The sequence below is a fragment of the Schistocerca nitens genome, chromosome 5 (assembly GCF_023898315.1).
Source record: "Schistocerca nitens isolate TAMUIC-IGC-003100 chromosome 5, iqSchNite1.1, whole genome shotgun sequence".
NCBI classification, from domain to species: domain Eukaryota; kingdom Metazoa; phylum Arthropoda; class Insecta; order Orthoptera; family Acrididae; genus Schistocerca; species Schistocerca nitens.
Window position 1 is genome coordinate 844,947,500 of NC_064618.1, and position 14,830 is coordinate 844,962,329.

The 14,830-nt window shown below is 38.7% G+C and overlaps 1 protein-coding gene across 1 annotated transcript in view; it reads right to left on the bottom strand.

Annotated features, from left to right (window-relative positions):
* Positions 1 to 1,488: 1,488 nt before the first annotated feature.
* The window catches only part of LOC126260152 (leishmanolysin-like peptidase), a 613,327-nt gene continuing 599,985 nt past the window's right edge, over positions 1,489 to 14,830 (bottom strand). The window contains exon 14 of the mRNA XM_049957411.1: positions 1,489 to 3,747. Coding sequence (XP_049813368.1) covers positions 3,580 to 3,747 — 168 coding nt within the window. The 3' untranslated portion in view covers positions 1,489 to 3,579. The remainder of the gene's footprint in view (positions 3,748 to 14,830) is intronic.

Here is a 14,830-nt window from a genome sequence, read left to right on the forward strand (position 1 = left end):
GTGTGTGTGTGTGTGTGTGTGTGCGCGCGCGCGCGAGTGTATACCTGTCCCTTTTTCCCCCCTAAGGTAAGTCTTTCCGATGCCAGGATTGGAATGACTCCTTACCCTCTCCCTTAGAACCCACATCCTTTCGTCTTTCGTCTTTCCCTCTCCTTCCCTCTTTCCTGATGAAGCAACCATGGGTTGCAAAAGCTTGAATTTTGTGTGGGTGTTGGTGTTTGTTAGTGTCTCTATTAACATAACAACACTTTTGTTTGGTAAGTTACATCATCTTTGGTTTTAGATATATTTTTCCCACGTGGAATGCTTCCCTCTGTTATATTCAGTACATATGTACACTCTCTCATATTGTTCATTACATTCCACTAGCCACTAGAAACACAATCAGTACGGGCGAAAGATCCCATTAATCTTAGTATATTACTGCTCATTGTTTGGTGGTAAAGTAATACTGTGTGTGTTTTCTGAGTCCACAGGAACTGTTCAGTTATTGTGTGTCATCAGTGTGAGATTTCCTGTGGTGGTGAGTAGACAGAATAAGATGCATGGAAAACTATAGTACAAGGCATTTAAGGAGCCACTGAATTATGGAAAGAGATATGACTCCAGCATGTTGCATTATAAAAATCACTCCTGATTACACACTAATTTGCCATTTAAAAACATTACATTAATACTTATTAATCATATTATACATGAAACATAATTCACACAGAAATTTGAGGAAGTTCTTGTATAGTTTATCCAAAAAAGAATATCCTTCTGAAATATTTAGGTATATAACTGCAGAAAATGAGGTATGCAGACAATCTCCAATACATGGAGATAACTGCAGAAGTACAATCAATTAATTCTTCAAAAAATATAAGAAAAGGTGCTGTAATGATAGTTCAGTTGGGAACCTTGAATGGAACGAATCAGGAGTGATTTTTGTTGTGCAAAATTAACTGACAGCTAAAAACAAATCAAAATAAAATACCAGAACTTTTTAGTTTTTGCAGCTGAATATCCCTATAAATTGTCATTTCCGTATAAATAACGAATTGCAGAACTGTTAACCCTAGAACACTAAAGGGGGGGGGGGTATATTATTGTTACCAAACCAATGTAAATTTTTATTCAAAGGAAGTCTTAATTTATAGTTTATGTGCCAGTTAATCACAATTATGAGGTCTCCAATGGTGTGTCACATACAAAATAAGTACAAAATATCCTGTTTTACACCCTATAGTGACAATAATAGATTGGTGGGAACCATGAATTGGGACCAATTTCAGTCATAAATTTTACGAGTGTTTTATACTCTAGGGATAATGAACCAATAAATAATATCCAGTTTCATTATTTGTTTATCTAATATATTTTCTCTTAGATAAAAAGAATATTTATTCATAAAAACTGATACAATTCTCTATGCATGGAGAGCTGATTTTATACAAAAGGCATTATTTTTCACATATAATTTAAAAGTCTTGTACTAAGTGCACTTAAATAGTAATCTTTGGTAATTGTAAAACAAGTTTCAGTACAACAGAAATAAGATATAGTTGGAATAACTAGTAAAATTAAAGTTCTTCAGAAGCAATTTCTTACTTAAAATTATAAGAATATAATAATTATATTCAGTAGAATATAAAAGGAAAACACATAACATAATAATTCTGTAATATTCCAAATACATAGGTAAACCTGAGTCACAAGATGTCTTTAAACCAACACATTGGCAGTAGTTGATGGAATGTTATATTTGTATGTAAAACTGGAATTAATCTTCATGCATATACAATTCAGTTATAATACAGTGCTGCCACCTGGTCAAAAGATAATTTTTCCGAGTTAACTACACACAATATGTGTGTGGCTATAAAAATAATTTTGGACAGGATTCTTCACTGTAATTTTAGTAATTTTGTCAGTTGGACATTACATGAACAAGAATTGCTTTACATGAATTTTACAATTTGGACATTTTGAATCCAATAACAAACAGTTTGTTGGCAGTTTTTCAGTATAATTTTTTATACCTGAAGCCTGTAGTAGTGTGTACTATTCACTCCCTCAGGAAAAAATGAATACTAAGGATACAACTGCATTACTTTTATTATACATGAGTTGAAATTAGTCTCAAACTCACAAAAGAACGTAAAGCTGTAATGAAGGCATTTTGTGTTCAGTTTCAAATTTTTTCAGGAATCTGTAATCATAATTGGATTCCTTTTTAAATAAATACAAAACTCTGGAAATAAACGAAACACTTGCCAAAATCTATTCTGTCCAACAGACATAGCCAGTGGTCCCACATCAAACTGATATTTATTTATACAAATAAAAAAAAAATCTGTTGATAAATGAACATGTACAAAAATCACACACACACACACACACACACACACACACACACACACACACACACACACAGAGAGAGAGAGAGAGAGAGAGAGAGAGAGAGAGATCTGACAACTGAGCATCTATTTACACGCTGTGTAACAAATAACAAATATTTTGAATATTAAGTACAGTTTAGAACTAAGTGATGAATGTGGACAATAATCACAAAAACTTTGAAACTCAATTTCTGACTATTTTCTTGGTTATCGGCATAATAGTATGTAAGCTATCTGTTCAATGTCTTCATACTGCTAAATGTAATAAGCATGAAAAACATTACATGTACAGATACATGGCTGCTTCCAGAGCAGAGTATATGGTTATATGGTCAAAAGTATTATTTTTATTGCTGCTGAGTACAAATAAAAAATAAATTATACTACAGTTCCTATTAAGCAAGTATGAAATTTAACTACATATTTGGAAAAGTTACTAACACTTACTCATTCTCTCTGGAACGCAAAACACAGCCAACAGTACCTCTTGTAAAACAACTTACTTTTCTACAATTACGCTGCAGTATTCTGTTGATGGGCTAATGCATAACATTGTTTACCTTAATCTTGGTATTTTCATGAAACATCTTCAAAAGAAAAAAATTCAGGCTATAAAAGAACATGTTTCCCCTAGGCATGTTTGTTTGTTAACTGCAGTCATTCCTTCATCCATTCTTGTATATTCACAGCCATTAAATTTTACAGAATATCAAACATAAAGTAAGTACATGGACGGGAGGATTGTGATTTGATAGCACACACTTATAATGGCACTATAGTGGTTTTTTTTGCTGTTCTTCATACAGTTTATAATAAGTAATTTTTATAGAAATGGTCCATTTCAGTTCAAAGTGCCACGGGTTCAAAGTGTCTTATGTAAATAGAACAGGAAACATTTTAATTTTTTACAGGTAACATCTGACCATATTTTCAATAAAAATATCATTTCCACACCATGTATGGAATACAATCACAGTAAAAACACCATAGGAGCTAACTGTATTGTCACATTACAAATGCCAAGAAGGATGCAGCTAAGAAGACAGTTAATTCATAGCACCTCTGACATTCAATGACAACATTCTTGGCCTCTGTGTGACTGTCCACAGAAAAGAGGCACAATGTGAGTCAATCACTGACAATGCATATTTAGAATTCAATCTCTGTGCATCATCAGACCAACAAGTCAGCAACTCTACCATCTGACAGCTGCTATCAGCACTAGCAAGAACAGTTGCATACTTCTACTCTGGAATGCATGCAATTTAACACCTCCACAGGTCAGTTCTTCCTTGTGATATGTGAGCCACTGAGGAGGTTGTGATTCAGATTTGCAGTATTCTCCGATATCTTTTAGCTGTTCCTGTAATGATATGATTTTATATTACTACATCATCTGCCATAATAAAATGGTGAAGCAATATGACCTCCAGGTAACAAAAAAGTAAATTCTAATTTGATTTATCAATAGTCTTAAGATCTATTACAAAAATTGTTTATTTCAAAACATTCCATTACCTTTTAAAATGCATATTCCAGTAACCAAGCATACACTTTAGCTATAAAAATAGTATAGGGCTACAACAAAGCAGATTTTGGAAGTTTATTAAAATAATTAAACATGTATTTTGTGTGTATTTCTAATCTTTCAAGTGTTTATTTCAGGATATAATGGACCAGTCTGCTGCTTCTGCCCCCGTTGTGTTGGTAGATACTATCACTGGTGTCAAAAATTCAATTAAGCTGCATTTTTTTAATAAAGTAATGCTGTATAGACATAGGTTTACAACAATCAGTATTTTCTGGTTGATAAAGGGAAGGCAGTATGTTCCTTGGGATTAAATAGGTTAATTCTTCTAATTACGCTTTATTTAAGTTTTCTGAATTTCACAGATGCAACAGGAATGTCTCCATATTGATAGACAATAGAATATATGTTACTGAAAGAGACATCTTCCATCTTCAGATACTCATTAATGACTGAATCTGTCAGCTTTCACAAGAGATGACACAGATGATTTATTCTCTTGGCGAATAGCTACCATGTTTCTCTCAGTTTAATTTGGAATAATAATGAAAGCCTAACAATTTTACTTATTTGTTTTGTACTTCTTTATTTTATTCCCACAATTAATGCCTGTGTTTTTTTCAGAGTTGATTACAAGAAAATCAGTTAATTACTAGTACTAACTTTTCACGAGTTTCCCCAATTTATTTCTGTGGTTTGATGGTATGTGTTAAGCAGAGTTGTGCCGTCAGTGCACAGATGATTTGTTTTTCAGCTATTTTCAGGAGGTTCAAATGGTTCAAATGGCTCTGAGCACTATGGGACTTAACATCTGAGGTCATCAGTCCCCTAGAACTTAGAACCACTTAAACCTAACTAACCTAAGGACATCACACACATCCATGCCCGATGCAGGATTCGAATCTGCGACCGTAGCGGGCGCGCGGTTCCAGACTTTTCAGGAGGTCATGAAGTAATTATTCTCTACTTATGGGTCAATCAGTACATCTTGTGAGCTGGTTTGGGAATTTTATTATTTGATAATATGCCATACCAGTTCACACTTGTTGGGAGCACATTCACTATATTGTTAAAATGCAAGTTTTATGGTAGAGTTAATCTGTTGCTGTATTTTTTTTAAATAAGTGTCTCTAGCCTAATATACGTGTATACCACACTTCATGCTTTTATTTGTGTTACAGCTACCTTTGGTTAATGATGACCAAAAGTGTCATAAATTATTTGGGTTTCCTTAGGTCATCTCTTAAAAGCTATTTCAACAGCATCATTTCCAATTTGCAAGCCACACACAAATGTCCAGATTGCAGCTATTAAATGGTTACATGGGGATAATACAGTGGGGATGACTCAGGAGAGATCTCTCAGACCATTTTCTGGAACTACAAAATATACAGCAGGAAAAGGAAGGGAAGATAGATATTTGCCCTGCAGGCACAGTTGGAGCAAGCTAGGAGAGCTGGTGACGGTGAAGGAAGCCAGTGGTGAGGAGTTCGGTTGGGGACTGGCAGTTGATAGCAGTGCTTGCAGGAGGAGGAAGCGCTCTGACAATTTCGTTGTGGCGCCAGCAAAAGCTTTCTGCTGAGAGTTGAGGAGAAAGGAGCATCAAGATTAGGCAGGACAAAGATGTGTGCAGCAGACTCTGACCATGATTAGGAATGTTGGAAATAATACTAATGTTAGGAAGAAGAGACTACTGCTGCTAGGCAGCAGTAATGGCAGAGGTGTAAGTTCTCTGTTACAAGAGAAGTTAGTGGAGGAGTATCAGGTCACCAGCAGAGTGCTGGGTTGGATCAGGTGACTGAGGGTTTGGAGCCTCTGTGTAAGGATTTCACTTCCCAGCAGTTGGGAAGGGAGTGAGACAGGGTTGTAGCCTCTCCCCGATGTTATTCAATCTGTATATTGAGCAAGCAGTGAAAGAAACAAAAGAAAAATTTGGAGGAGGTATTAAAATCCACGGAGAAGAAATAAAAACTTTGAGATTCGCTGATGACATTATAATTCTGTCAGGGACAGCTAAGGACCTGGAAGGGCAGCTAAACGGAATGGATAGTGTCTTGAAAGGAGGATATAAGATGAACATCAACAAAAGCAAAACAAGGACAATGGGATGTAGTCAAATTAAGTCGGGTGATTCTGAGGGAATTAGATTAGGAAATGAGACACTTAAAGTAGTAAAGGAGTTTTGCTGTTTGGGGAGCAAAATAACTGATGACGGTCAAAGTAGAGAGGATATAAAATGTAGACTGGCAATGGCAAGGAAAGCATTTCTGAAGAAGAGAAATTTGTTAACATCGACTATAGATTTACGTGTCAGGAAGTCGTTTCTGAAAGTATTTGTATGGAGTGTAGCCATGTATGGAACTGAAACGTGGACGATAAATAGGTTAGACAAGAAGAGAATACAAGGTTTCGAAATGTGGTGCTACAGAAGAAAGCCGAAGATTAGATGGGTGAATCATATAACTAACGAGGAGGTATTGAATAGGATTGGGGAGAAGAGAAGTTTGTGGCACAACTTGACTAGAAGAAGGGATCGGTTGGCTGGACACGCTCTGAGGCATCAAGGGATCACCAATGTAGTACTGGAGGGCAGCGTGGAGGGTAAAAATCGTAGAGAGAGACCAAGAGATGAATACACCAAGCAGATTCAGAAGGATGTAGGTTCCAAGCAGCACAACCGGCCTCTTCTCGCCTTTGCTGTAAGGCGTGTTAATGTGGAGCTGGAGACTGCGCTGATGGCTGCTGGCCAGGCACACATCACTGTGGTTTCGGTGGGGACTATCGATAGACGGGCTACACTAGGCATGGCCTACACCTCAATAGGTTTGGTAAAGGGAGGTCGGCAGAGTTGATTAGTGAGAGTGTAATGGGTGGGTGTGGGGCCACATATGGTCAGATATTTGTTATCATAGGTACGAAAATTAGGCCTTTCTAGGATATAGCGTGACTACAGGCTCCCCTTACTTAAAAGTATCTCAACCAGCTTAGGGACTTCTGCATCTTGTATACAGAAAATAGACTGTACCATACTAGAGTTTGTGAGCACCAAAGAAATTTTCTCAGAATTACCTATTATTCATCAAAATAAGCAGTCCATTAGAAATAAAGTACACCAACTTGAAGTTGAATTACAGTCTTTGTGCAGCATGGTAGTAAGCATTATGGAGCACTGGTGTAGAGATAACGAATTGTGGCATATAGTTCTATCTGATATGAATGTGCAAGTTGCTATTATAGGTCTGCTTAAATGTTATCGTCAATCTATATCAGCGGTGGCACACATTTCAAAGCTAGAGAAGATCTGACAACAATTTGTGTAGAGACTCATTTCGAATTGTCAGTCACTAAAGTAACAAAGCTAGACAAAGCTAGATACGCATAAAAAGCTGATCATTTGTGTGTTTATCACTTACTTAGTGGCAATGTGGACACTTTCCTCAACAAATTAACTGAAGTCATGAAAAAGGGTCTCAACTCACAAAACTAGCATAATAATAGCATAACACAGGCATTGAGGGTGAAATTAGTAAGAATGCCCTAACCAATTTGAGCACTCTTGGCGTAATGCAAATGGTAAACATTGCTATGAGGGTTTCGTGAAGCTCAGCTGCAATTTTAGACAACGTATTTAGGGACACTGACAGGGAAAATTGTAAATTATTTGTAAGAGATCTTGGCATTTCGAGTAATTACTGTCAGATAGTAAAGCTAAAGACAGGCAGAGTGAAACTTGCAAAACTGCAGGCCTATGAAAGGATTTTCTCAGACTGTAACATATATACTTTTTCTAGGGCGTTGCCAAATAAACCCAGCATGAAGCATACATGGAAAACACTGTAGATGCTACATTCTCCAAACTTTGCACATATTTCTGAGGTGGAATTTCCAAAAGTTGCCTTGTTTACTGGCAGAGCTAAGTAAAATAGATGGATACTTAAATTTCTCAGTTCTTCCAAAAGCACTGCACTAATCCACAGTTCCTCGAGTGCCATCACAGGTACTGCTTGCAACAAATCTTTCAATTAGGAATTAGTATACAATACAGAAAATAAAAACAAAGTGGTGTGGGACACTATAAAACAAGAACCTGGAAAATGCAGACCAAGCACAAAACATACATTTCAAAGATGGGGATAGAATAATACGAAGTCCTCAGGAAATTGCTAATTTTGTAAATGATTACTGGTACTGTGTAGAAGTTGCAGCAAAATCTTCCTAAAACACATGTAGCACTCATAATGACTTACACAGCAAGCACAATGATGATGTTTCCCACAACGAACTTGCACTGAGGCAGACATTACAACAATTAAAAATTAAGTCAGCAGGCACAGATGAGGTTCCTGTCTCTATTCTCAAGGCATGCATAGATAGTGTACAAGCCCCATTAACAAAAATAATAAATGAATTCTGTAGTTCAAGTGTTTTCCCAGAGCGCCTAAATCATGCACAAGTGTTGCCCTCACTAAGTAAGTTAGTTAGTTAGTTAGTTAGTCAGTTACATGTTCCGTAAATCATTTTGAAGTGCTTTTTTGGCATGGTTAACTACAATTTGAATGATTCTTTTATCGAAATGATGTGGAACAAATCAGCTTACATGATATGTCTAAATGAATACTGCTAACATTAATGAACACTTTATCATTTTTCCCCACTGCAGACACCACAAAAGTGGTGCAATCATTTATTTTATAGGCATTTTCTTAAATTTGTCGAGGGCTTTTGACACTGATGACCATAAAATTCTATTGAGTTAGATAGAAATTTGAGGTATAAGAGGAGCAGCGAATTAGTGGTTTCAGCCTTACTTCGAAACCAGGTTGTAAAAGTGGAGATTGTTCACATATCTGCTGATGATAAATCTTTAGTGAAACAGTTGTCAGACAAGGAATATGTAAACACAGGTGTTCCTCAGGGTAGTATATTGGGTCTGTTTCTGTTCTTAATATATATCAATGACTTTCCAGACAGTGTAAGACATGGAGAAAAGGTTTACTTTGGTTATGACATCATCACAGTCACTGATAAAACATCAGAACTTCTACAGGATGAGGCATAATAAAGACTGATTTTTAAAAGGCTGTTAAGTAAAAATACTTTGTTAAAACTTTTTTTTAATTTCATAATCTTAAAATACATGAGAAAGTGTTTTCTGCAATAGTAAAACATCGGTTATTTTTTGAAGATAACTCTGGTAAGATGGCGTCTGTTTAGATGCACGAGTTCCTCCAGCTAGACCTTGAAGTGACTCGTCACATTTTGTAGCATTTCCAGTGGTATTTGAACATTTTCCTATCGGATCTGCTCTTTCAGAGCTTCAGTTGTTTGAGGAGGGTTATCTTAGTTAACTTTGCTTTTCACATAATCCCGCAAGAAAAAGTCACATGTTGTGAGGTCCAGTGAATGAGAGGGCCATGCAGTATCCCCATTTCGGGAGATCACATGATTTGGAAACAAATGATTGGCAATATTCACACTTACTTGAGCAATGTGGGAGGTTGCTCCATCCTGCTGGAAAAACGTCTCATTGCTCACTTCTTGGTGTGCAAGTTGTAGAGCAAAAAAGCTTTCCAACATATCCGCATACCTCTGCGAAGGCACTGTTACAGTATTGCCTAGGCCATCTTCAACAAAGTACGACCCTATGATCCCTAATGAAGACACGGTGCACCACACAGTAACTTTTGCAGAGTGCAATGGTTGCTGATGCAGTTCCCTAGGATTAACGTCACTCCAAAATCGAAAGTTCTGCTTGTTCACATAACCGGAGACATGGAAGTGGGCTTCATCGCTCATCCAAAAATGGTTTACAATGTCCTTGTCTTGATTAATCATGTCCAGAAATTCTAAGAAGAACCAGCTTCAGCTCACATAATCTGTTTCCTTAAGGGTGTGAACCATTTGGATTTTGTAGGGGTGAAAGTGCAAATCTTGGTGCAAAATTCTTTTTACTATTTTGTTTGAAATCCCAAGTGTAGCTCTGTGCCGATGGCCTAAGCAATGAGGGCTTCTCTCAGTGACAACTCTTACACATTTAATGCTTTCAGGTGTGTGCACAGTTTTTGGTCTCCCAGTTTTCTTCTTTGTCACTGACACTGTCTGCTCAAAGTTCTCAACCCACTTATTAATCGCACAGGCAGATGGCACCGGTCGATTCTGATTAATGTTGAAGTGGTTGTGGGAAGCACGACATGCTAGCTGGTACGATCTCCATTTAATAAAATGCTCTTACAGCATACGCACTATGCTGTAGGGTCCACCGCTCCATTATGACTAAATGCTATTTTGCGCCAAAAGTAACTTGACACTATCCCCTCCACCTCTTTCCGATGCAGCTCAATTCGTGTGCTTTTTAAAATAGCTTGATATTATGCCTCGCCCTGTGCTAGAGAAAGCAAATGAAACCCTCAAGGATGTTTACAATTGGCCAGTATGTAATAAATTAATGTTGAACATATAGAAAATGAACAGCATTCATTTCAGCATAAAGAGAAATAGTAACTTTGGCATTTTAAGCACATATGGTAAATCTATAGGTTGTGAAGTAAACACGAAGTCTTTAGGAATGAACATTGTCAGCTAACTTGGAGTGAACATACAAAGCAAGGCAAAGCAAAGAAAAATGTCATCAGCATGCTACACTCTTAAGGTGTTAGCATCAGTTTGTAACAGATTATGTGTTGTGATGACATACTATGCCTACATACTCTCAGTTCTTAGTTATGGGATTCTTTTCTGAGGATTGAAGGCACAAAACAGGGACACACAAGAAAACAGTTATAAGGATAATAACTGTAAGCAGTAACCGGGCTCATTGTAAACAGTTATATATATTTAAAAAAAATGGGCATTCTTACTGCACTAAGTATGTATGCCAATCTGTGCTGTGTATCAGGGAACATATTAAATACTGCACTCATACAATAGTTCTGTAAATAATCATGGAACAAGAGTCAGTTTGGAGTTACGTTTTCCCAGGGAAAACAAACAAAAAAACTCAAAACAGCATTTGTATCAGGGGATAAAATTGCGTAATAAGCTGACAAAGAAAGGGAGAAAGATTACTAAAGCACTTTTGTTTAAAAAGGCAGCTACAATGTTGTTCACAAATAATGCATATTACACCATTAAAGATTACTTAAAGGACTCTGAGTATGGATAACAATGTAAGGGGGTAACTACAGCATGTTGTCACATTTCAGTGCATGATTATGGTTCACTGCTTTCAAAAGGATCATGTCTCAAGATGTATAACACATGATGGTAATGTCTTTTGGCTTAAGTTTTTCAGGTATACAGTAGTACACATTCCTATATGGAGTCTGGAACTGAGGCACAGGGCATCTTCTCAGTGGTCATTAGTGGGTATCTTAGTGTGAAGTGTCAGTGAAGAGTGGAATTACGTTTCACATTGCACATGACTGGACACCCAGAAGTCATCAGCAGATGTCTAGAGAATTACCGAGTGAAGCAGTGCAGCTGTTAGGATACTGAACTACGTTCAGGAGGATGGAGCTACTCTGCCCAACCATCCTGATTTGGGTTTTCTGTGGGTGTCCTAGACTGCTAAGGCAAATACTGGGATGGTTCCTTAATCAGGGTCTCAGCTGACCAACTGTCCTATTCTCATAGTCTACCCTTTGCATCCTCTCTAAGCATGTTTTATATGCAGTGTGTTATATTTTGGCATATTGATTGGCAATGTATTACCTTGACAAACCCTATATCATTGTGAGATGATCCATGGTTGAGTAAAGATAAATAAATAAATATTAATAAATAAATTAATATATGCTTCTTCTTTCCCTTTTATGCATCCAGAACTAGGCTCTCTGTTGATTAATAAATCTGACTAACACTTGTTGAAGTGGAATGGGAGAAGTAATGGTTCACCCAATCTTCTTTAGATACTGAAAAATGTTCCTGGAACATACACACACATCAAATTTTTTTTGCATTATCCTGGTTCCCAGAACTCCTGTAGATAGTCCCTTTGACTCTTCAGAGATGTCACTAAACCCACCCAAAGCTGTAAGCAACCATGCATGAGCAGCGCCTATTAGATGGAGGGGGTCTGCCAGTCGATCAGCTCCAGTCATTCCACCAGAAAGGAGGTACATGGCTCGTGTTGTCTGTAGTTCAACCATGCCTAGATGGTCAATACCGCGGTTCGATTGCATCTGCATTGTTACTTTGTGCCAGGAAGGGCTCTCGACAAAGGAAGTGTCCAGGTGTGTCTGAGTGAACCAAAGCGATGTTGTTTGGACATGGAGGAGACACAGAGAGACAGAAACTGTCGATGACATGCCTTGCTCAGGCCACCCGAAGGCTACTACTGCAGTGGATGACAGCTACCTATGGATTATGGCTCAGAAGAACGCTGACAACAGTGCCACCATGTTGAACAATGCTTTTCATGCAGCCACAGGACATTGTGTTGTGACTCAAACTGTGCGCAAAAGGCTGCATGATCTGCAACTTCACTCCCGATGTCCATGCCGAGGGTGATGTCCATGCCGAGGTCCATCTTTGCAACCAAGACACCATGCAGTGCAGTACAGAGGGCCCAACAACACGCCGAATGGACCGATCAGGATTGGCATCATGTTCTCTTCACCGATGAGTGTCGCATATGCCTTCAACCATACAAGATGAATGCCTTAGCTACACTGTCCAGCAAGTGCAGCAAGGTGGAGGGTGCCTGATGTTTTCGGGTGGCATTATTCGGCGCCAACGTACGCCACTGGTGGTCAAAGAAGGCGTCGTAATGGCTGTACGATACGTGAATGCCACCCTCCGACCGATAGTGTGATCATATCAGCAGCATATTGGTGAGGCATTCGTCTTCATGGATGATTAATGTAAAAAAGCTTCCAAAATAGAAGTTTTATTGCCCAGATCGCAGTTCATGACTGGTGGGGCAATATGACCACCAGTGAGAGAAAGCATCATCTGCTTCACATGCAAGCCATCTGCCATGATGCCACCCAATCCAAATGGCTCTTCCCATGGGCGCCAGCCAGCCTCAGCGACGGCTACCTGGCTAGTAATCTGTCACTTGGAGTCCCCATCTCAAGCACCAATAATGCAGTCTCTGCATGGTCAGGGGCTACCACTGTCAGGTACTTGATGACCACCTCCCCACAGAAGGATGGCTACCATTCTGGGTTTTGGGCATACTACCTTATTAGAATGGAAGGGTGATAAGGTGGAAAGGCACAATGGTGCAACATACACAACATTGGGTGACCTTCCCTGCACAATTCACACTACTGGAAAATTTGAAAAGTGGTGGCAGGCCAAATCCAACAATGGGGACCACATACTGATTAACGAGAAGGTGTAGAGTGCTGGAAGTGAAATGGGAAACTAGAGTCCTACTGACCTACCTGTCATCATCTACAGTTTCAACTGTTGATGCCTGGCCTGAACGGGGATTTTCATCGGTCCACAAATGTTATCTGTTAAAATATGCTATTCCATCTCTTCTGTATTTTCTCTCATCTGTTCCCAAGACTGAAGAGAGAGATACAGATTTTTCAGTTTTTGAAGCAAATCATTAGAAATTTTCCTGTGATAAGTGACAGATAGGACAAGACCCTATACACAGTGAAGATTTTACAAATACACATATCTCCTGTGAAATGTGGTGCTATCAGATGTATCGCATGCTGTGGCAATGTGCCAGCTGCTTATTGACACCTAGAGCCTTTTCTACAGGCTACAAGATGCATTATTCCTAGTCGGCATATGAGTAAATTGCGGTCTACCAAAGGTTGGATGACTTGTCTGTCTGGTCTCTGGCTATGCATTTTAATGCATCCATGCTGCATTGCATCCACTTCCATTAATGCAGTCATGCATAAGAATGAAATCTGCTGGCTCACAAAATGAACTGCCTGTAATACACTTATGAAATGTTCAAGACAGACTAACTTAAAATGTATACAGGGTGTTAAAAAAAAAATGTCAAATACTTAGAGAGATGGTAGTACTCATTGGAACAAGAAAAATAAATCCTATAGACATGGGTCCAGAAATGCATACTTTCTGTGATAAACATAAGTTTACAGGAGGTATTCAATGTGGCATCCATTCATGACAATGCACCCCTCTGCCCTCTGGCATAAGGAATGATGCATCCTTTGACATATACCCAGTTGTTGTACCTGCTGGCACACACTGAAGATGTGACCCTATAGTGTCCACACATTGTTGATTAGCATGGTATAGACCAATCCCTTCAAGTGTCCCTATCAGTGGAAGTCTAGGGGATTGAGATCTGGGGAATGAGCAGGCCATGGTGCAAGGGTATATCTGTATCCCTCAGATGCTGGAAAAGTCTACTGTTCAGCTTATCAGAGGGCAGTCTGCACTGTAGATATTTTTCATCGTAGAGGGGATGGGCTTGTAGGTTATGCCCATTTAGTAAACCGTAGCAGAATATCATATCCACCATTTCACTTGTCGAATAGTAGGCTTCCATTACTAACAAGTGGTGGAAGAGAGAAAATGTAAATGTACTACACCATTTGTACATACAAACAGCGCAATAACTCTAAACACCTACGTGAATCCACATTTGGAAGAAGGCAAAATACCATGATATGTAAACAGGGTTGAAAGTACTGTACAATAAGGCACACAAACATGACAAAAAATGTAGTCTACAATGAGTTTGAACCACACAACTGACTGCAGACCACCTAATCGTAGGCAGGCCCGCCCGGTTGGCCGTGTGGTCTAAGGCACAGGTTACTGGGTGGGAAGGAGCGCCTGGTCCCCCGCACGAATCCGCCCGGCGGATGTGTGTCGAGGTCTGGTGAACCGGCCAGTCTGTGGATGGTTTTTGGCAGTTTTCCATCTGCCTCGGTGAATGTGGGCTGGTTCCCCTTATTCCGCCTCAGTTACACTATGT